Below are 26,472 nucleotides of genomic sequence, written 5' to 3'. Positions count from 1 at the left end.
AGGAAACGGGCAAAGAGATGGCTCAGTAGGTACGTTTAATAAAGCTGTCTCACAGGTACAGCCTGAACTAACACAGCATCAAAAGAAAATAAAGATTGGGAGACACCTATCTTCAGCAAAGGTCCACCAGATTGCCTAAGTGGATCAGGATACGTCTTTAGATAAGCAGTAAATCTTTCATGATACACAGAAATGCTATTATTAACACTGACTAGGGCTCTGCTCAGAGCATCAAGTTTCCCATTAAATAATCACAATTATTTAATTAGTAAATTTGATTAGTAATATTCAGTAAAGAAGTAATGATTTATTTAAGTACTATTTGTGAAGAGCAGGCACCTTCTTTAATTTGCTGCCTTCCAGGATGACCTTTGAATACGCGTCCACTCACAAAAATTGCTCCCGTAAGTGCTTACCTCACCCACGCCGCGTGCTCTGCGCGTCAGATGGTACCTGCTGACTTCAGCAATGAAGATATACTTTACTTATCTCTCAAATGCTGTAAAGGTGGGCACTGGTACTACTTCTCAACATATTACAGGAACATTTATTCAGATTCAGCTGTGTAAAAGCAATGGCAGCCCCAAAACGGCATCGATGCCGTTGCTGCCCAAACCGGACACAGAGCTGGCACTCAGGAGGAAGGGGGTAGTGACTTGCAGAACCTACATCCAAACTCAAGGACTGGATGCCTTTAAAAGGACGTACTTCCATTTTTACAATTTTTTTTTTTTCAGGGAAGAGCCAGACTACACAGCCAGCCAGAAACAGTGGCTCGTCTGAAATAAGCCTTAGCAACTCTGTGTTCCCAACAAACAATTTGTATCACAGTAACGACCAACATGAGAAATTAAAGGTCACCACCAGCTTCTAAGCAACATCTCAGTTTCACCATCAAAAGCAAAACCAGCTGAAGAGGCTGGCCTTGCTGCCTCCCTTTTTAGCACAAATAAGGCGTTTCTTGGGCAAACTCAACCGCCAGGCGTAACGAGCTCTTTCACCAAAGCGAGGAGCGCAGCCTCAATTAGCAAAAGCCATGGAGAACTCAGGGGCTGAGTACGCACGCTGCCAACGCGGAGCAAACGCGCCGTTGCTGCGTTCGTGAAGATTTTTTTAAGAAGAGGCGCCCCCCGGAAAATAACCCCTAACTCCCCCTGTGTCAGCACCACGCACAGAAATAGCAACGCGCGTCTGGCAGCCGCTGTTCTGCCTTGCTGCTGCCGAAGCATCTGGCAGCTCATGACTTGCGTTTTTCCTGCGCCGGAGAGAAGCGGCACCTCGGGCACACGACCCCGGCTTTTACACCAGCACTGCTCTCACCCTGCTCAGCACCCGTGCTACAACCGCGAGAGTGCTCTGTAGATTTTTAAGAAGGGAACGAGTGTCTTTTATTATTTTGTTCACCCTCTTCCTTCCACGCTGCCTATGTTTTCCCACTGACTCCTCACGTCTCCCTGGTCCCTCCTTGCCCACGCAGGAGGCAGTTCCCTTGGCCCCCGGACACGCTGCCCGGGCACACGCTGCTCCAAGCAAAGCCCCTTCTCGCTCGGCAGAGCTGACGGAGGCACTGCCACTGAGCTGAAAATACAAACGTGCCATGTGAACAAGCAGCTTTCTGCAGTGCATGACAAAATGATTTTGGATCACAAGGTGATAGATACTGTTAGAAGAATCTGCTTCTAAAATAGCCCAGGCTTCCTAAACAGAAGAGCAAACACGCCTAAATGTACACCGCAGCTACAGTACACAAGGAGTTTTTGCTTTATCACCATTGAAATGTTCTTGCATAATTACTATAAATTTAGTTTTATTTAGAAAGTATTACTTGAGCTTTAACATTTAAGCAAAAGTCCTAGAAGAAGGCAGAGACCAGGAATCCCTTAGATGTCTACATATATTACCCTTGCAACAATCTACACAATCAAAAAGCATAAAAATGCAATATGTAGGTGAAAAGAAAGTTCCCATGATTTTGACTTTTATCAATAGCAATTTCCTATTTTCAGAGGTAAGTTGAACTTCATAGACTCTGCTGCATAAGCATATTGAAATGACAGCTATTTTTGTAGAACTCTTACCATGACAATATAAAAAAAAATATTACAAATATCTGCTTTTCAGGGGCTGATGCAACACACTTTGCATAGCAGATATTCTGAAATTCACCGAAGGACAAAACCTTTAGTTGCTCTGGTGCTTTTTTGTACTCTTGCTCCAGCAATTCCCATTTGTGCTCTTCCAGCTGTGAGGAACGGAAGCTCCTTCCTAACACAGAGGGTTGGTGGTACGGATAACTTGTCAGAGTTTCATCACTGGACTTGGCTTAGCAAATTCAAAGTTGAGGATTTTGTACGTCGGTACTGTTCTATTGTCCATCTAGGCGTTTTTTTCCCCTCCACTGCAGCATCCACACCACCAGCAGAACGTTCCCACAACTTCTCTACTTCAGAGACCTCCTTTATAAAGGAGGTTTTTGTGGAGTCTTTCATATTCAGGCATTGTGTGCCTTTCATGTTGAGAATTCCCATCTTGATATTTTCTTGGAGTATTCACAAATGTTCGTTCCATGCTATATCCTGTCAGCTGTTTTACTATGGTTCTTAATCACTGTCTAGTAGATTGACTACCCCGTAGGCGATAATGTTGAGATGCAAAAAGGGATGCAAGCACTACAACTTTAAATGTCTATATCCAAAATTTAGACCCTTAAACCCTTTGCTCAGCATACCTAATTTGGAGGTGCTTGAACCACTTTGGCACCTGAATCGCTACTAAAATCCCGCTGATTTGCCAGCTCTTGCTACTAGATAATCACTTGGGGTGACAACAGCTTTATGTAAGCTCTCCAGTTCCACAATCTGCATGATCTTACACGGGTGCTGCCTACGGATCCTAATGAGCATTACTCAGAACAGATCTACTGGAGCTGGCCTAGCACAAAACACACTGAGGTGGACAGTTCCCGGACACCACGGACTCCCCATAGAGATGTGATACCATGCGCACGGAGAGGAAAGTCTCCACTGGCTACCTAGAAGGTGGTTAACAGGACCATACTGCTGTCACCAGAGCAATTCGGGTACCCTCCTCCTGGATAAGGGGAGAGCTGCTGGGACAGCAGCATCCGAAATTGGGTCTGTGGATTCCACCCAGTGGGACAAGTAATACCTTTCTGTGGATTAGACCAGGATTTACAAAAGCTGACTTAAGTAAATTCTGTTTACATTTGAATGAGGGATATTTCCAATAATTGCTGAATGAGGTGCAGACAGCAATAGATTAAGAATCTTAATTTTCAGGAAGAAAAAGGGAAGAGCCATTATTTTTTGGCATATCTGCAAAATAAGCAGCAATCAGTTGAAAAACATCCCAAGTTTCGTCACTGTATATCTCATACCCTTGACTTATCCTATTTCTTAAATCAATACATGACTACATCAGGTATTTCTGGTTCCCTCTGGACTGATTTCAACATGCAGGAGAATTAATTTTTATTGGAGTGCTTCTTCACTGCCTTAAATTTCTCATATTTTAAATTCTCCAGCAACACATATTAAGTGTTCCGATCTTTAACTACTAAGTTTTTAATAGAAATCTTGCTCACCAGATATCTTTTTGCAAACTCTTGCAACTCTACAGGAGATACAAATCAAACCAGTCACATCGGTTTTGTCTTTTCAATGAAATATACAGTAGTAAGAAGAGTCTTTCTACAATGTCAGACAACGTACAACAGGGGAAACTTCAATCATCCTTTTAATTAGCAGAGCAGTAATAGTCAAAGCTCCTCACAAATTAAAGAAAGAGGACAGTTAGATGAAATTAAGTAAGTCCATCATTTCTTCAGAACAAAACAATGAGGGATGGTTCCAGTGTAATTAAAAAGTTCTTGAGATTTGTCTGAAATAGGGAGCAGAGGAGAAGTACCACCACGGAACACAGCAGTCTATAGAATACACATGACAGATTACATCACGTATTGGGGAAATTTCAAGGCTAATTTCACTACTGCGAGTTGTTTGTAGTGAATATCCTCGTCCTTGGCAAATCAGAATGACTGACACCCATAATTTGCAATTTCCTAAACCTGAAGAGTTTTCTGATTGCGATGAAATGGTTTTACCTAATTATTTTTTCAAGTTGCAGTTTTTGATGTTTAATTTTGAAACCAATTTGAGATGTCTTGAACTATATTAATATACTGTATTATGCCTTCATTTCTTTTTGAAGCACTTTAAAAAATGCATACTTCTAATGATTTTTAAATTACTCTACTCTGCACATATCAATTTACAACAATTACAACATTTTGCATTTTTCAAAGCACTTCAGTTTTAAAGAGGTTTTATGCTTCGCAAGATACTGAAGGAAGAGGCTGCTGATCCATTTTTACCCTTTGTAAAATTACCACCAATCTTGCTAGAGAGAGCTTAACCAAAAATAGATATGCTAAATATATACCATCTCCATATAATCATTTTTGGATGAATGTTTTTGTGACTAAGAACTGCCAGTATTCTTTTCCCAATCATAATTAGGTTGCTTCCCCGGTATAAATGGATTCAGTGGAATTATGACAAATGTCCTGGAGTAAGGAGTAGGGAAACTGGCCTACTTTGGCTGAACAGAGTCGAGAGAAACGAATACAGGACAGGATGTCAGAGGCGTCAGCTCTGTCACAGATTTCATTACTTTCCAGTCTATAATATTTTAGGCGTAGTGCTGCAATTAATTAGTGACTCGGGGCTGGATTCTCACCTGAAACACACTGGGATTAGGCTGGTGGCATCACTGCAGCTACACTGATTTACGCTAGCTAAGGCTCTGCCCCACTGGGCAACTCTGTCACCCATTTTCTCCTGATATTTCACTCCCTTCCTCTCAAGGCTCCAAGAGACATGCACAAGAGATTGGCTTCTGTTTCTCATTTAGTCTCCCCCCCTCCTCTAAAAGATGTGAACAGAGAATAGGAAATTCAGACTGTCAGGTGTCAGTCTGAGAACAGAAGAGGAGTTTTTTGGTTCGGTTTGTTCACGCTGCACCTTCAATTAGCCAGAGCTTCTCTTCTACCTGACACGGGTAGTCAGTACTCACGAGTTTGATTTTGTCTTTCTGGAAAGCACTGCCTATGTGCCTCAATGGGAGGTGACTCATTAACATCAAGGGATTTTGGATGACAGCCTATAAATAAAGCAACAAAGATCCACAGACTCTAAGTAGAAACTTGACTATACTGAAGTCCTGATGACATTAAAATAGTGTACCATCAGTCTTCCATCCTACTGTAATAGTTTGTCATGTATGCAGTAAATCACCCCCATACTGCACAGGTCAACCGAGCCATATGTTGAAGGTCTGAATAATGATCGATTTTCACATACAGTCAGAACTGGATTCAGTATGGTGTAAGGTTGCTGAGCCTCTGAAATATTCCAAGGATGACCTTTTCCAGAACAGGTAGTTTTCACAAAAAATATTTTATAATCAGTCTCACTTGGAACAAAGTCTGAATTTCCTATTCTCTGTTCACATCTTTTAGAGGAGGGGGGGGAGACTAAATGAGAAACAGAAGCCAATCTCTTGTGCATGTCTCTTGGGCTCGTCCACTGTCAGATGGCTAAATTGGTAACAGCCAACTGTCTTTGGGCATTTCTGTGTCACTTGCCAAAGGATGACCAAACTAGGGAAAAACTAAAGCTAAATAAGCAAAGTGCTAAACAAGACAGTAAGGAAGTAATTAAAACACAGGATACTCACATTTATATTGTGAGTATCACAGAATCACTTGGTTGGAAAAGACCTTTAAGATCATCGAGTCCAACCATACCTGTCCACTACTAAACCATGTCCGTCTCTAAATACTTCCAGGGATGGGGACTTATGATGACATTATCATGGGTTTTTAATTTTCAGTGCTTTACATAAGAGAAGCATTTGTTTTTCCACAAACTAATGATTACAGAGAAAAAATCATGGGTTTTTTGACAGCATGAGATAAAGCCATTACAAAGTCTGAAGATGACCTATTTGCTGCATGGTAGGTGTGACTGTTGGGGTCAATGTCTTGGACAATGTGGAACTCTATCAGTGCTGTTGCTGTTTCTTTTTGTCTTCAAAACTCTTTGGAAACCAAAATGGTGGAAAGACAGCTCTCCTTGGAGATGTCTGTGGACCTCTGCCTGAGATCAGCTTAGCTTGGCCCTAACAGCTGTGCCTCCTTTACTTTTAGGCAAAAGTGGACACAACTCTCCTCATTCCTTGTACAGCCCAACGTGCAGACTGCAGAAAGTGGGACGGATGACTGTTCAAGGGACAGCTGACTAAAGCAACTTTATTCCTTTAAGTTACTGCTGAAGACAACGCTGGACCTCTGTCTATATTTCAACGCAGATTATACCACAGCTAAAGGCAGCAAGCAATGTCCACTCAGGATAGCAGGAATAGAAGATGTGATTACATTACTTGAATAACGACTGCAGCACTGACCCTCGCAACTGGAATTATAACAGCTATGTCCAAGCATTTGGAAGAACTCCCCTGGAATAACTCTATGCTGCTTCTCCACAAATTCCTGACATTGGTATAATTTTGAAGCAGTGAAAGCCAGAGCTTGTTTTTGACCTTCAGTGTTCAAGCCAGTTGGCAAACTGGCAAAACAGACTAATCCATCTCCCTCATGGTAAATACACATCAGTGTATAATCATATAGAACAATTAAAGCACTTTGATCTTGTCCATATAATAAACAAAATCTTAGGTACAGATAGATGGTAAGTGATTTTTTTTTCTCCTGATGGCACATATGGCTGTAGAAAGGATACCTATCGATATTGTTTTGATTGGTGTTGCTAAAGATCCGTCAACATTTTCAGAGTGAAATTCAGTTGACGCTGCCTAGTGAAGGCAGAAGAATCAGAAGCATGTTACCTTTCTGTTTGAACGTGAGCTGATGGGAAGAGCCTTTACAAATAGGTGCATAAGTAGCAAGGCAAAGCCTGAATGAAAACTGTGTCATCTTTGGGACAGGCAAATTGAAACCTGAGCTAACAAAAGAAAATGGCTTTTCATGGAAGTTCAATATGGTAGGGTAGAAAGAGGCCAAATATGTCCGCAACAGATATCCAGCTAAGAATACTGAAAGGATGCATCTTAACAGAGCTGAATAAAGAGCCAACATAGGTTGTGTCCTACAAATAGTGTAGGATTAGCAATACTAAATGTCTGAACAACTTTCAAGCCATACTGAGCTGCTCTTACTGAGAACCAATTCCAACATGATGAAAACATATCCTGACAGCTGATTTGGAGTTCTGTTAAGAGGATTTTCTGGACCTCGAGGGATGGCGACTGGTCATCAAGAACTTTGGACGTAGAAGGAGCATTGGGAGGTGGTGCAGTGAGATCGGTTTTTGGCAGTCCACAGTGCAGAGCAGGGACTATGCTGGACACCTGTTTTGACTAGCCAAAACTGACTTAGACCATGTGGAACTGTAACAGAGTTGTGGCTGTGTTTCTTTTGGTCTTGGAAATACTTTTGGAATCAAAGCAGTGCACAGAAAGGGAGCAGGTCTATGCTACAGCAGAGAAGGAGCCTCTGATGATAACAATAAGATCTCGAAGCACTTTAGAATTACCGCTCTTTTGGCTAGAAGCTGGTGTGATGCGAGGGAAGACTGGAAATAAACCCAATTCACTCCATTACTTTTGTGCGTGTGCTCCCTCAAATATTTATATATAATATATACACACTTCACCTTTTTTAAACTAGCCACTTCTTACTAACCAATTAATTCAATTGTGTCACAGTTCAGTGTTTGTTGTATCCAAACACTCTCAACATGCAATTTCATGTAGAATCTGAACAGTCCAGTAGATGAGAAAAAGGCGTTGTCTTCAGTACAGCAACTGTGCAGAAGAGCAAGTATATACAAGAGCAAGTGACCGCTTGAATGATCAGGCCATACATCCTTAGCAAAACGGCCTTTCCTTAAGAGTGAAAAACTAAACCTGTTTCACAGGAAACCCAGGAAAGATGAGTGAGTTAACAAGTAGGTATATTCTTTTGCCTTTCTTTGACCTTTGAATATTTAAGCTTGGAATTTCACTGTTCCCCTGATGTCATTTCTTTATGAAGCAATAGGAAAAGAAAAACGCATACTTTATGTGGTCAGTCACAATGCCCAAAAGGCCTACCCAAAACCCAAGAAATAAATCATTTATTTCTGGCATTATTCTTCGTGTGGAGGTGGAGATAGAGATCGGGAGAGAGAGAAAGTAAGAGAAAGGGGTGGGGGTGAGGAGAGAGAGGTGTGTGCATGTAGCATTATGAGAAGCAAATGGATTTAAAATACTGGCTCTTTTTATATATACTCAGGCCAAAAAATATAATGAATTTGACAAAGACTTTAACAGTCTTTCACCTCGCAGAAAGAAACACAATTGTAAGACTTTTCACCTATTCAAACTGGGAGTATAAGGTGCACTTTTCAGCAGAGAGGGTCAGGCATAATTGAAACAATTTACCTAAGGACATGGTGGACTATCCTTCATTTTCTGTCTTTTTGAGAAGGTTGAATTTCAAAAAACTAAACAGAAACTGAAGGATGATTTTTTTTTTTGGTACATGTCCTACAGAAAATCAAACAGCATGAATATCATGGTCTTTTCCAGCCTGAAAAATCCATGAATGATTCTAGATCTCAGGCTGGGGTTTTAAACATTGGCAATCCTTGAGGATACACATGGGTCACACAGTCACCCTTCGTCTCTCTTCCCCCATGTCTTTGCCCAGTCTGCTGCTTGTGAAATGGATTTTCTGTTTGTCTGAAGAACTAGAGACGGGCAGGTAGGGGAAGGTGTCATAGAGAGAGCTCATCCCTCTTCAGGGCCACGGTGTGTCTGGGATAACATACTCAGAAACATTCTGGTACCTGTGCTATTTCTCCCTTTTAAAGTACAGCAAGATATATTAATTTCTATTTAGGAAAAACATAAACCTTAAAATAATTTATCCTTTTATTTTGGAAGTATTTGGAATTTGCTGGGGAATGCAGAAACCATCAGGACAGGAGCCTATATTCTTCAAGGTGATACAGAAAAGCCAATTTTCCCAGAACTGACAACGCTGTGGTGCAGAGATGGCAGGAAAGCGCAAGGACTTGAAGCAGGCTGAGCGACTGCTTGTCTATCGGTTGCAAAGCTTTCCCTGTTGTCTGATTCCAGACGAGCAGCCTGTGGTTTACCCTTTTCATCCTCTTCACTGTACAGAACCTCATGATTTTTTCCACTCGCATATGACAGGTCGTTTATTCTGACCTCGTTGACTTACTCATCTGATGTTTTCCTTCCTCACTAAAATCAAGCTTTCCTTCCAGCATACACAGCAATCACTGATCCTAGGAAGAAAGTCTCAAGCGCAAATGAACATCTAACACTCGTTGCATTGCCACAACAATCCTGAATTTAGTTTAACACCTATGAAGAAAGATATATTTGAAAGGAGAAAGCCGAAGTATCTAGCTATAAAGAGAGCTGCCTGTTGGTGGTTGTAAAAGCATCCTTTGATAACTCAGAAGACAGTAGGGATGAAGAGAGGAATTTTCCCTACTGGTTGAGGGAGGTAAGGAAAAAAAGTTACCTTTCTTCTAAAAATTAATCAAACCAGATCATTCCTAGCACACAAGATCAAAGCCTCTTCACTGCAGTTAGGTATTAGCTCTTTGTTCCCTTACTTAGTATCTAATTGCCCCATGCAGCTGACACCACAGACCTGTTGGAGATGAACATCTCTTTCTGAGCTACACTAATGTTGTATTAGAACAGAATTAGTTTGCATATTTTGTGAGTAAAATATTTGTACCTAGCTAGCACCTTTTCTAATTATTTGCTTCATTAATGGAAGTACTACTACATTACTAGCCTTCAGCAAATATTTTTAACACATAATAAAATGCATGATAAAAATGCAAGCAACTGGGCTTTCGCTGAAAGCCAGTAAGAAGTCAATTCAATTCTTATCGAAGCAGGTACCATATCTGACAGTGTCAGATTGAAATGACGTGCATTAATTTTGGAGTGTAGAATGAATGCAGGGTCTTTGTAACAAACACTGAAAATTATTAGCAGATCAATATTTTGTTGCTTAAAAAGTTATCACGGAGGGGGACATTTCATAAGTCCCAACTTAAAGATCGTAACCATACACTTGAAAGATCTGAATGGAAATTTATACTGTTCCAAGTGTCCTTTTGAATGATGACTTCTAAGAAAAATTGGTGACTTGGACCACTGGTTGTATTCCACAGTACGCAGCAAATCTGCCACTTGCATCTATTCTGTACTGGGACGTGCTACTTATCATCTGAGATTCCGGTTCTGTGAGCTTTATAGGGGAGAAAAATAGTAGTACGTACATCAGTAATGACATGCTCCATTACAGAGTAAAATGTCCAGAGTGCATTCATTTCAAGAAAACGAAACGCAAATGTACAAAGCACATAGGAAATCCATTTCAACTCTTAATCAAATTCAGTGGGATCAAACCTTGATGGTTCTTTAAGAAAGAAAAGTGTTTTTTATCCCAACTTGAGAGGGTGAATGGTCATTTTTGTTTAATGATTTTTTTGACAGAGCTTCTTACTCATCAGTCACTGCATTTAGACCATTATTTTTTTTTTTATATCCTCCCAGTCTCACTCAGAGTTGCGGATTCCCTCATTGCATGAACCTGGTAAGTGCTCAGCATCTCAGGTGAGAGTCATGCTTAACTGCAATCCGTGCCAGGAGGCACCTGCACTCTTGCAGGACTACTGTTCTCGCTGTCACGCCATCAGGCAGTTGACATTCTTGTCACAGAGAAAAAGCCTTTCTATCCTTGTCAGCAGAAAGCCCGTTGCTGGCAAGCCCACTAAGTGCCATGCCACAGCACCCCTGGTTCATCCCTATCTTGTTTTTTAAATCCGTCCTAGCACAGCAATAGTAACTACTTTCTTTCACGACTCAGAAAGCGTAGGCATTACTGAGAAAATTAAATGTCCAGCCTACCTGTTGAACAGTCTGAACCCGTCCACTGCGGTTCGCAGCTGCAGAGTCCGGTGTCCAGGAGGAAGGTCCCGTGCCCTGAGCACTGCTCCTGGCACACGGGAAGCGCCGTCTCACAGTTCACACCGCCCCAGCCCGTGGAGCAGTGACATTCCCCTTGAACGCACACGCCATGGCTAGAGCACATGGGATCCAAGCAGTCCTCTGGAAAAGAGGGAATATACAACTTAGAGCATAAAATTTGCAGGTTTAGAGCTGTTTCCTAGTGAAATACAACATCAGAGATTCAGATTAATTTGGTGATTTTTGTGCAAACACCTAACTTAAAATAATGTTAACAAACACAAAGAAAAAACAGTCTATGCTAACATCTGTGCGAAAGTATAAGCCAAAGACAAGAAAAAAAGCAAGCACATAGACTGTTAGAGATCATATGATTCTGCTTGTCAAGGATATTGTCTTATTTTTTAAATGCAGATTCCCAAGACAGATCTCTTGGTCCAAGTCAGTGAAGTCTGTGCTTCAGTAGCAGGGCTGGGAAAGAACTGGAGCAATTAATAATAACTTCTACAATTGTGCCTTGTGTTTCCATTTGGGTATTTGTGCTCTGTGTTTTATTTAATTCTGGGAAAAGAAAGATTTATTCTTTCATCTTCCTGTGGAAAGCTATCTCTACAGCTGAAAATTTGATAAAAAAAAAAAAAAAAGGCCATCCACTAACCCTGAGTAGTGAATCTCTGACTGAATGCTTGCTGTAAAAAAATCTCATGCACTCATAAAAAGTATGTGCTGGGCAATTGCAGATAATGAACAGATTCATAAAAGTCATAACGTACTGATGAACAATTTGCAAACAGACAAAGAGCTAAATTTGTTCTCAATTTGGATTAAACTATTCCTAGTGAAAAATTCAGGAGCTCTGTAGAAGAATTTAAATCAGCTGGTTAGTCCTGTATAATCAGTATATTCCTTCATAAAGCCCCAGCAGCTCTTTAACAAGGCCGATTTTAGGCAGAACACAGCCTGCCTTCTCCAGAGGCTGCGGGAAGACTGCAGAGCTGAAGAGGCTTTGTGGGGTCCAAGCATGGGAAACAATTAGCCAAAAGCCTACTCCTGTTAGATCTGCTTCAGACTAACGGTAAAGAGCCACTTTCAAAGTTCTCGTACGTATTTTTCAAGCATCAGCACAAGTGCAGTCTAATAATTAAATCGTAAACTTAACAAACAGTGTGCTGTGCTACACAAATGAAGAGATGCTCTTTGCTTCAGTAAGGAGAGACTAAACACTTCAGATGCAGAGATTAACGGCCTCCAGTTTATAGGACCTTTTGACCTAAGAATGAAGAAGCGATGCTTTATCTTTTGAGCTGCTATGCCACCAATTCAAGATCTTATTTCAAGATTTATGTTGAAACTTTTTCAGCCTTCCAGCCTTGGGCACAGCAAGTGTAATTCTTTTACAATTTTTAACAAGTGTAATTCTGGAAGAGGGGAATCGGTGTTTCTGGACAACGTGTATCTTGCTAAACACAGGACAAAAATACTCGGCAATTTTCTCTCATTTTGAGACAGATCTTTATTTTGCTGATCCTTTAAAATTAATTGAGTGACTCCATAAACAGTTTAAAAAGCATCACTCACTCCCGTAGTGATAATCTGAGAGGACAAACTCCAAGGACTCCCATAGCAGTGAGTACCTGTAGCTACTGGTGCTCCCTGGATAGCAGAGCCGTTACTATGCCTGCTCCATTGACAATACTGCTATCACACTGACCTCCTCTTTACATACAATAACGTAATCTGAATTCCTGACAGAATTACTTCCACTGCTGCACAAGCTATGTTGTACAATACAGTAAACTGAACAGTCACATCATGCACCGACCGTTACAATAAAACCCCACTGTACTTGGTTGCACAGGTTTGTTTCATCCACCCTATTTCTATGTAATTCCACCTTTTTTTTTTTTAAATTTAAATACATCTCTTCCTTTAAAAATCCAATGTTTTCACACCTTAGTTTCAGTAGCTGTCTGAGTCCATTTATCTCAATTATTTTTTTCAACCATTTTGCAGAATCAAATCAACTGAAAAGAGAAGTCAGCCCCTCACCAACTACAGCCTTGTTTGGCATCACGGCCTCGGTGAGTAAATCTGTGTATTACTTGCTTTTTCCCATTTGGGTTTTCTTGGGTTTGTCCGTTTCTGAAACTACCAACAACTGAGTGTGTCAGCAGCATTCTCTTGATCCTCCCTTTAAAAACAGTACCAGGTATGTCAAATCCGTCAAATCCATCCTGGACATTTTTCTGACTAGAGAATTCAAGCTACATAAAGAGCCTCCCCTGTGTGCTCCTCCGAAGAATTACCTAAAATCTATATTGCAGGAAGCACAAAGTATGCTGTCACTAGCTTCAGGCTAAGGGGACTAGTGAAAAATCATCAAGTCAGGGCAAGCATGAAGAAGTTCTGCTTTCCGAGGCTACGCACAGAGGAAGAAAGTCAAAGCTGATGAGCTATCTCAGCAATGCTAACAGGCAAACGACAACCGCTTCTTTCTACAGATGAGGGCAGAGACACATCGTACAACCAGCAAAAGTACAATTACTTGTTCTCAGAATTTCCTGCTTTTTATTACCCAAGCCTTAAAGGATGCCAGTTTAGTACCCTGAACACAGGCTCACAGTAAAAATGACATATGACAACAGAATTACACAATATGCTCTCGTAAACTGAAACTGTTTGCTGCTCTTTTGGCTTTATATTGTCAGTACGTTCTTCGCAGAAAAATCTAAGATGTAACAGAATGAAGAAAGGGAAAAGCTGATTACGATCTTCTGATTACTTTGGAGAACCAACATATCGTATTTTCTTGAAATGATTTTCTGACTGCTCTTGGCCAAGTAAAAAAGCCTGCATGGGCTCTGACAGTGTGTGCCAAGGGACGGACTGGCAGCAAGGAGGACTGGGGCCGCCAGCCACCCTTCCTCAAATAGGTATCTGAAGCCTGAAAGAAGAAAAGTGAAGACAAACAAATCAAGATGGTGTCACAAAAAAAAAAGGTAACCTTGCTTGCTGGGATGTTTTCCAGGAAACTTTTGGAGGACTGAGAATACACGGCTTGCTGAAAGGCAAAAAATTCCACCTAGTTCTGTTCTTGCTCCTAAGATTCAGTGGAGGGAGGGAATAGAAATTATGTGAGAACTAGAGTCCTCCTGGACCAAAAGAGAGACTGAGTATTTCAGAGGACTGCCCATGCTACTATCATTAGATAATGTTAAGTAATTTTAATCTTCTAGAATAAAAATGTGAATCTTGGAAATTACGTGATCAGCTTCCACTGTCACTGAGACCTGAATGCCTTTACCTTTGATAATTTTCTGCCCTAGCATTACTTTCTACGAGACAGCAAAGGTGCTTTTGAGCAAAACAGCACTTCTTCACAGTAAGCTTCTCACATCCATGTGAGTTCTTTACTATCTTAAAACGCGTTTGGAGATTAAAGACGGAAATCAAACCCCCTAACTACAGAGAGGGAAACTTTACAAACCTTCCTCACAAATCTCTCCTTTGTATCCAGGGACACAGATGCAGACGCCCATGATACACGTGCCATGGCCAAAGCAGGTTGGATCAATGCACTGTTCTTCTGGCACGTCGCACTCTGGTCCTTTCCACCCGTTTCGGCACACACAGTGACCTTTCTCGTATTCCCCATTTCCGCTGCACAGCACTGGACAGGAATCTGAAGAAGGCAGATTGACCTCATTAATGTATTTACATACATACATTTATTGCATTTATTGTTCTGTAAAATTGCTCTTCTACACCAGCCCCCTGATCCTCCATTTGATTCGAGGGTTGTGACGGGCTGCAATCTTTGACCGTGGGTGGTGCAGCAGGCTACAATGTCCGCGCCTCCTCAGCCTGCTTCCCTAGCACACCTCAGTTTTGACCTGAAATGGGTATCTCAGAAGATAAAAATAATTCCCTCTCCTTGATTGGCTTCTGCAGAAAATTTGCAGTGATGCCTGCTTGTGGTTTTGGGTAAGATTAATATTTCTTCCCTGTGAACTGTCCTTTCAAGACACTGCCCTTTTCTTTTTCTTCTAAGCAGACTTAACATTACTGTTAAGTTTTAGCCATCACTGATCTGCACGTAAACCAGTGATGTGGAAGTTTTACAATCCAGTATCAATTTTTGAGCCAATCAAGCTCCTAAAAAATAAAGTCAATCCTAAATTTGAAGAAACATTGGAAAAACATGAGAACTTCCAGGCATCGTACGCAGCAGATGATGGATAATACCGACAGAAACATCTGAAGCAGAAATAAGCTCACTTACAATCTTTTAGGTGTTTTTTTCCCCAATGCTCAAAACCAGCCTCTAAGCTGCTTTAGGTTTCTTTTCTACACCCTATTCTAGTTAAGACCACAGAAGCACTGGACTGACTTACATAATTTCTGCCCAAGTGAAACTGTTCGTCATTTTTAAATAACAGAAAACATTATGCTAAGCTAACGCACTTATAAAAAAATGTATCTTATAATCACGGAGCGGATGTAAAGAGGGATGGAGGAACCTATTAACGCTGAAAGTCAGGGAGAGAGAAGTGGTTGATGCATCTTAGCTCAAGTACAGCATAAAGAAACTTTCTATGTGTGTGCTCATACTGTATCTGACATCTGGCTGGGAAAAGGAATTTAATCTCCTTTAATCACCTTGAATCTTTGCAAGCCCAGCAGTCACACACCATAATCATAATCCCTGTCATGCGCTGTGGGCCAGTTAATAGGAGATTACCTTTTGCACAATCGGGACCAAGGAATCCCGGGAAACAGTGGCAGTGCCCCGAGATACATTCTCCATTCCCGTTGCAATTAGTAGAGCAGTCATCCAGGATTTCTGTTTATTCAGAGAGTTGTGCACAAAAAAGAATACAAATTGGTTGAATTTGGAATGAGTGGCATCTTCACCTCACCCTGCAGGACACATCTCAACATGCAAGCAGGTGCAGAAGCAGTAAAAGGCCCATTTTCATTCATAGCGAGCATAAAACAAAATTCCTGTTCAAGCAGCTTACAAATATTAGATTTTGTCTTGACAGCTTCGAGATAACAAGTGCATCATTTATATTACACCAAAAAGCTTTTAAAGTAAGTGTTCATGTAAAATTTACCACCATTAAAAGCACTCCAAGAACCAGAGTATTTGCTGAAAAATGTCCACCTTAAACACTTTCTTTCATTGCTGAAGTAATTTGTTTGAAACCAGTTTATAGAGTAAATTGCCTTCTATGGTGTTCATTTGGACCATGTGAATTGAATTCCTTGGAGGAGGGTAGGATTTCCACTTCTATACAATCAGATGGAAAAAAAGTAGTCTTTTGTAGAGTGATGAAACTCAGTGCAATAAAGGACTAAGAACTAGATGTGAAGAAAAAAAACCCCACCTTCAATTCTGATCTTAAACTTGCCCATGTTTTATTGCACAGCTTTGGATAGCAAACCACTTAACCTCACACATCTGGGGACAGGCTCATATCTGTACACGGATTAGCTGTTTTTAATTTACACATGTATTTCCTACAGGAATTCAGCGCATTCACTGATTTATGTGGGTTTAGATGCAGAAAATATGAAGCAAATCCAAGGCTAAGATGCTCCCAGGCGGAGTAGGTGACTGTCAGGCCAGCACTAGGACTGAGGGTCTCTGCAGCCCAGGTGGGTACCGTGCCGGATGGGACTGGGGCTGCAGAACAGTGGGAACCGAGACAGTTTCATGGGCATGTGCACTTCTAGACATGGGGAAGCCCCTCTGGCTATAGGAAGATGGGGAACATGACTCCATTCCCACAAAATAATAACTGTTGGGGAAAAAGAAGAAAACCCAAATCCTTTTGAGGAGTATCTGTCCATGGCAAGTGATTTGGGAGGAAAAACTTTTCTCAAGAAAGGGCATACCATTGGAATATTTAAGCTACTCAAATCTGATATACTTTTAAATTCAAATGTAACTTGTCAAAAGATAGATTATAAGCACATCCCACAGCTAATATGAATAACTGAAATAAGTTTATTTTGATCGTATTTGTGGACAGTCGGACTGATAAGGATTGGTTCCTCTTGAAATCTCCTACTGTTATTTAAAAACATTCCTTTCAGGCTATCAGTTTATACCAAAGAACAGGCATTTGATACGTATCTATTCATCAGATAGCCACAGCCTGTACACGGAAGTCTTTTTCAAGGTCTAAAAACCAGCCTATTTTCAGAAGGTGTTTTTTTTTTTTCACAAAAAACCTGCTTGTTATTCATTTTTATGTATTACTGTTCGTTATCAACTCTTCTCTTGCTCTATGTGTACACTTGCCTGTCTTCTCAGTTGTCCAGAATCACATGCTCAAGGATCCCTACATTGATCTGAAATGAAGAATTAGTGCTTTGAAAAGTTACTTCTCCTCGATGCAATGTCCACTTTGGGCTGGCCTTTATTCAGTCTATGAAAGTACTTGAGGCATGCCAGATTTTGCATGCAAATTAACTCCCTCAAAGGAAAGCCTGATCAGGGCTTTAGCTCAAGTGTCAGCAAAATCAATTTTGCCCATAACTAACACTGAGCAACCTGAAATACTACCTAACCAACGCTGACGAGGAGGGCATGGCTGCTTCACACAGCCAACAGTCGCGTACAGCAGAGATCATCCAAGCTCTTGCTCAGAGTCTTTCAATCTGTGGTCCTGGTTGACTCCTTTGTTGGCAGGGATGTCAAATATGACTCCAGTCTGGGGTAAGGAGTATGGCTCAAGGTTTTATTTTTTTTGTGGAAACCCCCAAAGAAACAACCAAGAACCATTAAGGAAAGAAAAGTATGAGAAGAATGTACACAGGTTATGAACCCAAGATAGCTAGCCCTATTTTCAAATGCATCAGCAGTATGTTGTTGTAGCATGAACCCTCTTGTTCCCCAAACCATCTTCTGCAGCCATTTCTGAGATTAAGTATATGGGTTCCTGCCTGCATTCTCACTGCTCCCCTCTCTAAGACCCAGTTTATTCTGCCTATTGGCCAGAGGAAGGATGCACAACTTCTTTTTCACCAAATGTAACAAGAACCAAACCACAGCATTCAATTTAATCTTTTTTTTTCTTTTTTTTTTTTTTTGGAGAGGGTATGCTACTTAATGATGAAATATTGGTTAAACTGTCCTGTATAAACACTGCTGTCTTACAGTAGAGATAAACAAGGGGGCAGGCATTTGGATTCTGATCTGGCCTGGAGTTTAGCCAGGTTTTATGCTCTTCACAGAGCATCTGTGAAGACGCTTCATAAATTGCTCGAATATTATTTTCTCATATGGCATTGAATAAATGCATTTTTTCTTGCTTGTAAAAGATCCACTTTTCCGAACAGAGCAAATATGAACTTTTAAACAAAAAAATTCATGACAAGTCTATCTCAATTTCTAAATGATTTTCCTCCAAGTCCTTCAAAATCTTGGTATTTGAATCATACTGTCCTGCTCTGCAAGGTGTTTACCATCAAGTAAAAATAGCACCCGATTGCTCTAAAGAGCAGATGGCATGTCCATTACTAGTAAAGACATCTTGCTAAACATATGGTAGAACAGGTTAACTAAAGGGCATAGTGGTTAAAGTCTTGCAACAAACCGAGACTGTCATAAATACAACTCTTTACCTAAATTTGAATTCCAAAGAAACCCTACGTGTGATCACTGCTCACTAACAACACCTAGAGTTCCCAACATGTGCCCACCTATATGTATTACAAAGGCAGCAGGGACTCGATATGCCACCAGGACACTGTCCCCTATATTTGCCTTCCGTGTTCCACACAAATTGGTGCATTCGAATAATTTTATAAAAAAACTGCATCCATCCATCAAACAACAATCACAACCAAATCCACAAAAGCTGCCTTTTAGATTTTCTCACTGACTAAAATACTGGAAATAGGAACTTAAAGCCTGGATATTTTTTGTAGGATTTATGGTTCCCATGTAAATAGAGGGGGCAGACATAATCTCCTTTACTTTGAGCAAGATAACACCAGAAATTACTCAAGCATTTAAGCTATCGTATAAAAATCTTAACACACATGAAAACTTCACACCTAATTTGTTAACATCGATCTTTAATACATAAATGTTACTATTTGTCTAACATTGGCATCAACATGAAGTTGCTCCACTGAGGTTAATTAAGCTAAGCTGAAATAAAACCTATTTAAGAGAATACTTAAGAGAAGCCAGAATCAAGGTCAAGAATTGCTTTTCAAATAATACAGCTTTCCAATGTAATAATCAGAATAACAATTTTATTGTAATTGCTCTTACCAATCGCTGTAGTTAGTACAAACACTTGCTCCACTTTCTTTCCATCATTGTAGAACGCCATGTGCCAAGCTCCTTGATCCATATATTCGATGAAACCTGCCTCTTGCAGTGAAGTTAAGATCAGATTCCTGGGAGCTTGCTGAGGCTCCTCCGAGTTTTTTGGTTCCTGTTTAATTAACTGTTTTCCATCCATCAGTTTTACAAAATCAAACTGAAATAATAATGAAGCAAAAATTAAGCACCGAGCACATTTTTATGAATCTACTCTGCATGCCTCATTCAAACAGGAATAAAGAGCTGAAATCTTAAGAGGAATTGCCTGACTAAGTAGTCACCAATGTGGACAGCAGTTGCATAACCCAGTCTATTAGCTTCAGTTTCCGTATGAAAAGCATTATGGTAGGTCAGAAATCTGGCATCAAAACTTGCTGTTTGCTATGGCAGGGTAAAGTCAGACTTGCTGCACTAAATACAGCAGATTTCCTTCAAAAATTACATCTCTTTATTGGGAAGAATTCCAAAATTCCCAAGCTGCAGTGCCTACGTTAGGCAGTGATTCATCTCAAATGTCAAGAACAGATTAAAGAACCTATTGTTCTGTAACAGATTTTAAAATGCCTGTCCCTTCATATAAGTATCATATATCAAACCCTAAATATACTTTTTATTTATACTTAATTTTATTAATGTCAATAAGTATCTATTTTTTACATGGAAGTTCTTAACACCTGACCAAGTTGATGCTGACAACTTTAAGACCAGTTAACCTCAAAGCATCAGAGATATAAACCTGTATGTATTTCTCTAGGTTTTTCTAGGTATTCTGATTTTCAGTAAAGTTCAGCTTCAGCTCAACTGAAGACCCAGCTTCAATTAAAGTCAATGACAGCTGAAAGGCCTTATTTCTAAGATCAATACTCTAGTAAATAATTTTTGAGGTTAGACTAGATGATCTCCAGAGGTCCCTTCTAAACAATCTTTCCATGATTCCACCTGTAAGTTTACCACACTCTATGGATTGTGATCCTGCTATAAGAAAGCTGAAAAATCCGTTATCCATAGAAATGACAGCTTCATATGCAAATACAATAAAAAAAAAAAAAAAAAAAAAAAAAAGTTGAATGTGACCAGCAATATTGCATATTCTTACTGCTCAGCTGGGTTTTCTCCTAGGAGTAAACATTAAAAAATAATCTTCATATTAGAAACCAGAAACAGCTTCCCCCCCGCTATTAACTCTTTCTAGTGACTATGTAATCTGTTTTGATGAAGTTGTAAAAGATGAAAGCATTTTCAAATGATCTGGTACTTCATCTTACTGCCCCACAGAGAAGATGCTGGAGCTGCACAGCAGCGGGGTGTGCACCCGGCCAGCCTCGCGGCCAGTCCCATCCCAGTGGTCACAACCGCTGACCTTTCTGGTACGGCACCGTCCCCTCCTCCGAGGGAGCCTGGTTTGAGGGACTAGCTAGACCTCAGAAAAAGAAAGGGATGAACAGACAGCTCTGTGTGGTTACAGCCAGTCCCTCCCTCCCTCCTTGCTTTGAAAGTGTATTGTGAACATCGGCATCTGCTGCTGTTTGAACGTGTAAGCACGACAGAATTAGTATTATTGCTAATTACCTGAGTGTGAGTAGGCGGAATGTTTCTTCTGCCATAAATTCCCAGCAGAGAATCCTTCGCCAGTGAAATGTTAAATTTCAGGTACATGGGGTGATGTATGGTAATCTGAAAGCGCCAGAATAAACCAGGGGGGATCGTCTGCATAACTTGTGATCCAATCTCAACTTCTCCCGTGTCTATGGCCCGGCCCTTCTGAAACACTGATTTTCCAGAAACAAACAAAACAATCAGTTGCATGAAGAACACAAGGTATAAATGTGCCTTAGATATACTGGAATATATTGAAAACAACCTCTAAATGGAGGGCGTTTCACCGAAACCATTGCATTTTCTATTCGACTAGTTGAGAAATACAAATAAACTTGCATGCAATATTTATGACAGTAGGCGTCACAGAGCATTTTTGCCCTGGAAATCTTGGAACGCTTTACTGAATATAAAAAGACAGAAGAGCTGCTGCATAAACCACAGTCTTTACCTATCAGCTATGCAAACAGAATCCATTCAACTGCGAACGCACAGAGGGAAGGCAGCGGGAGAGCTTCCTCTGGCACGTATTTCATTCTGCTGCCGAATGGGCATTGCATAAGCTGCACAAATGGACACCAGCAAAGACAGAAAATCCAACAAATCTGGTAGGTCAGAGCCTATGTCCAAGCCTAGATTTCTATTAATCACCATTCCTAATGATTTTATTATGGTAGTGATAATCTAGTCCTGGAGAAATAAAGAACATCTGTTTTGGCTTGGACTTCCTGCATGAAAGCGTAACAGGGGAATGAGGGTAGGGATAGGCAATCTAAAGAGAAAACTGGCATAATTTCGTAATGCCTAACAATAAATTTGCAGACATCTACAGTATGTAACTTCACACATGGGTATGAGAGAGCTGAAATAGAAAGGGAAATGGAACGCGTAAAGAAGTCATTGCCAAACTAAATTGGAGCTGGCTTGCTTTGCTGGCTTCTATCACCATCTTTGTGTATTTGAATGCCTGTCTGCGATCAGCATCCCGACGTGCTGCAAATCACAGACCCAGTCCTGCTAACATCTGAGCTAATTCCACTGTAAGTTTTGCAAAACTCGAACTCACATTTCCATACTTCCTCTCGACTAGAAAAAAAGCAGGACGGTATGCTACATCGGAGGAGGAGCCAAGAGAAGGTTGAATTCAGCAGCCATGTCCATTTATGTTTCATTGCATTCCAGTATCACAGTGAAGGATAAAGAGGAGCAAAGTGACTGGAGCCTCGCCTTTTACAATAAAGCATATAAATATCTAATGCAACTTAATGTACAGGAAATCTTATAAATTGCCACTGGAAATGAAAACAGCAGTAGCAAAGCTAGGGCCAGCTTTTTCCTGAACGCATTAATAACAAAGATCCTCAGTGGGACCTTACATAGGCTTTAACTAGTGTAGGAAGTACTTAGCATTCTTAATGAATAGAGATTTAATTTATAAGGCTGGAGCAATTCTCAGGGTACTGGATCTTCCAGCTTTACGGCTGCTTTGTGTCACCAAACCTACAGCAAGAACTAGGAGCTGACTTTTAACACCTTATCACATAAAAGCATTTATTTTTAGAGCACAGAACTTGTAATCTAATACTCCAAAAATACACCTGTTTCTTAGTTCATGAATTAAAGTATTTCCAAATTCCCGCTTTAAGAGTGTTCAAGGTGAGCCTACTTCTGTCCAATTTGCTTCATGGAAATCTTGAATGCTGAGTTTTGAAAAGAGAATTAAATTTCCCATGTTGGGCAACGCAAGTGGATCCCTTCCCACCCTAACCTGCACAAGATCCCACTTGGCTGATGTAAATTTAAAAACCTTTTCCCCTCTTTCCAGTACTCCAGAGATATTAAATCTTAATGATTCTTTGCAAGCAATTACCCTGGGTTAAGTAAAACGCTAAGGAACTTTTTGGTGATATTGACACATGGTAATGAATGTGATTCAATTACAAGACAGTAGAGCACTAAGTAAAAAGTCAAGGATACAGTATCATTTTGGAAGTTAATGGCATTGTTGGTCCGTGTTCAAGGTCCTTTAAAATACAGTAACTGCTTCTTTGAAGCGAGAAGGCCTGTTTCTTTGTCAAAAAGAAAAAGCCTCCTGTCTTTAGTCAGGGAGTATTTTCACTAATTGATGTTACCAGAGTATGCTGAACACTGCCTCAGTGTTGCTAGGCTCAAAACAACGTATCGCTGAGTTTTTCCACATTTGGCTGAAAATGCCTCTGCTTTAGTAATAGTTTTATGCAAGCCTTAAAAAAACCAGATGCACTTAGACCTACTTTTATCTCATTACACAGGAAAGAAGCACATGCTGCTGTTCACAACGGTAACACGGATATATATTTATATTAGCTACCACCTACTGAAAGTATGCAGTTGCAGCATCCCTACCTTTCGAACACCGCTTTCTCAGGCAAGCACGGAGCATGAAAAGGCGACCGTGAGAGCCATGCCTGAAGTGCATGCTTTCGTGTTCACTCAGCCACTGTGCTTTCTTCATAGAAAAAGAATTTAGGTCTCTTTCTATGCTTAATTGAACTAAGCAGGTATTTGGCTGTACAAAAAAGGTCTTGGAACGCTTTACTGAATATAAAAAGACAGAAGAGCTGCTGCATAAACCACAGTCTTTACCTATCAGCTATGCAAACAGAATCCATTCAACTGCGAACGCACAGAGGGAAGGCAGCGGGAGAGCTTCCTCTGGCACGTATTTCATTCTGCTGCCGAATGGGCATTGCATAAGCTGCACAAATGGACACCAGCAAAGACAGAAAATCCAACAAATCTGGTAGGTCAGAGCCTATGTCCAAGCCTAGATTTCTATTAATCACCATTCCTAATGATTTTATTATGGTAGTGATAATCTAGTCCTGGAGAAATAAAGAACATCTGTTTTGGCTTGGACTTCCTGCATGAAAGCGTAACAGGGGAATGAGGGTAGGGATAGGCAATCTAAAGAGAAAACTGGCATAATTTCGTAATGCCTAACAATAAATTTGCAGACATCTACAGTATGTAACTTCACACATGGGTATGAGAGAGCTGAAATAGAAAGGGAAATGGAACGCGTAAAGAAGTCATTGCCAAACTAAATTGGAGCTGGCTTGCTTTGCTGGCTTCTATCACCATCTTTGTGTATTTGAATGCCTGTCTGCGATCAGCATCCCGACGTGCTGCAAATCACAGACCCAGTCCTGCTAACATCTGAGCTAATTCCACTGTAAGTTTTGCAAAACTCGAACTCACATTTCCATACTTCCTCTCGACTAGAAAAAAAGCAGGACGGTATGCTACATCGGAGGAGGAGCCAAGAGAAGGTTGAATTCAGCAGCCATGTCCATTTATGTTTCATTGCATTCCAGTATCACAGTGAAGGATAAAGAGGAGCAAAGTGACTGGAGCCTCGCCTTTTACAATAAAGCATATAAATATCTAATGCAACTTAATGTACAGGAAATCTTATAAATTGCCACTGGAAATGAAAACAGCAGTAGCAAAGCTAGGGCCAGCTTTTTCCTGAACGCATTAATAACAAAGATCCTCAGTGGGACCTTACATAGGCTTTAACTAGTGTAGGAAGTACTTAGCATTCTTAATGAATAGAGATTTAATTTATAAGGCTGGAGCAATTCTCAGGGTACTGGATCTTCCAGCTTTACGGCTGCTTTGTGTCACCAAACCTACAGCAAGAACTAGGAGCTGACTTTTAACACCTTATCACATAAAAGCATTTATTTTTAGAGCACAGAACTTGTAATCTAATACTCCAAAAATACACCTGTTTCTTAGTTCATGAATTAAAATATTTCCAAATTCCTGCTTTAAGAGTGTTCAAGGTGAGTCTACTTCTGTCCAATTTGCTTCATGGAAATCTTGAATGCTGAGTTTTGAAAAGAGAATTAAATTTCCCATGTTGGGCAACGCAAGTGGATCCCTTCCCACCCTAACCTGCACAAGATCCCACTTGGCTGATGTAAATTTAAAAACCTTTTCCCCTCTTTCCAGTACTCCAGAGATATTAAATCTTAATGATTCTTTGCAAGCAATTACCCTGGGTTAAGTAAAACGCTAAGGAACTTTTTGGTGATATTGACACATGGTAATGAATGTGATTCAATTACAAGACAGTAGAGCACTAAGTAAAAAGTCAAGGATACAGTATCATTTTGGAAGTTAATGGCATTGTTGGTCCGTGTTCAAGGTCCTTTAAAATACAGTAACTGCTTCTTTGAAGCGAGAAGGCCTGTTTCTTTGTCAAAAAGAAAAAGCCTCCTGTCTTTAGTCAGGGAGTATTTTCACTAATTGATGTTACCAGAGTATGCTGAACACTGCCTCAGTGTTGCTAGGCTCAAAACAACGTATCGCTGAGTTTTTCCACATTTGGCTGAAAATGCCTCTGCTTTAGTAATAGTTTTATGCAAGCCTTAAAAAAAACAGATGCACTTAGACCTACTTTTATCTCATTACACAGGAAAGAAGCACATGCTGCTGTTCACAACGGTAACACGGATATATATTTATATTAGCTACCACCTACTGAAAGTATGCAGTTGCAGCATCCCTACCTTTCGAACACCGCTTTCTCAGGCAAGCACGGAGCATGAAAAGGCGACCGTGAGAGCCATGCCTGAAGTGCATGCTTTCGTGTTCACTCAGCCACTGTGCTTTCTTCATAGAAAAAGAATTTAGGTCTGTTTCTATGCTTAATTGAACTAAGCAGGTATTTGGCTGTACAAAAAAGGCATCTGAAGATACACTATTCACAGACTACCCTTGTATATTCCCTTGCTCTTTCTTGGAAAAGTCCGAAATAAGCTTTTAAAATTACAGTGCTGCAATACAAGTTCTGTTCTTGCTCTCAACCCACCTTTCTCATAACAACCTTTTTCCTATGACAAAGTATCATTTAATTATCTATATTCAATTCCTTGTACAGCTCCCCATCTTGCCAACTGGTGTTAAATCTTCCCTATCCTTTCTAAGCACACTTTCCTTGCAAGTCTAAACCAGAAGATAGATTTATAATCACAGGTTTCTTTTGGCTTCAAGGAAGTAAAACTCTGAACAGCGTGGTGCCAATTATCTTCACAAGAAAGTACCCATATGCTGATTATTACTGATCCTGAAACAATCAATCTCCTTGTACTCCCCTGGTAAATACCAGCATCAATAGGATGTCTGAGTTTTTAATCACATTACTACATATTAAAATGTTAACTCATAGCCGTAGGTCAGTGTGTTATAAAATGACTTCTTAAAGAAATCTGACTTGCTGGTTTGTAAACTTGATTTTCATTAAAAGATTAGTTAAAATATATGCTTTCAAAGTCTGGAAAAGCATTCTGTGCTGCTGCACTCAGTTGGGAAAATGGGAGGTGACAATATCTGACAGCAGTTATTTATCCCTGTGAAATCACATCAGAGGCTCCAAG

The 26,472-nt window shown here is 40.4% G+C and overlaps 1 protein-coding gene across 2 annotated transcripts in view; it reads right to left on the bottom strand.

The window, feature by feature from the left end:
- TENM1 (teneurin transmembrane protein 1) overlaps positions 1–26,472 on the bottom strand; it is a 257,419-nt gene that overhangs the window by 110,531 nt on the left and 120,416 nt on the right. For both annotated transcript variants that reach the window (XM_035902110.1, XM_035902112.1), the window contains exons 6-10: positions 21,020–21,219; positions 19,397–19,607; positions 15,845–15,946; positions 14,591–14,785; positions 11,044–11,244 (exon numbers count right to left, since the gene is read on the bottom strand). In XM_035902110.1, coding sequence (XP_035758003.1) covers positions 11,044–11,244; positions 14,591–14,785; positions 15,845–15,946; positions 19,397–19,607; positions 21,020–21,219 — 909 coding nt within the window. The remainder of the gene's footprint in view (positions 1–11,043; positions 11,245–14,590; positions 14,786–15,844; positions 15,947–19,396; positions 19,608–21,019; positions 21,220–26,472) is intronic.

This window comes from Egretta garzetta, unplaced genomic scaffold (genome assembly GCF_000687185.1).
Source record: "Egretta garzetta isolate BGI_Z169 unplaced genomic scaffold, ASM68718v1 scaffold411, whole genome shotgun sequence".
NCBI lineage: Eukaryota > Metazoa > Chordata > Aves > Pelecaniformes > Ardeidae > Egretta > Egretta garzetta.
The sequence above is the reverse complement of the archived record's forward strand: the minus strand, read 5'-3'. Positions and strand labels throughout refer to the sequence as shown.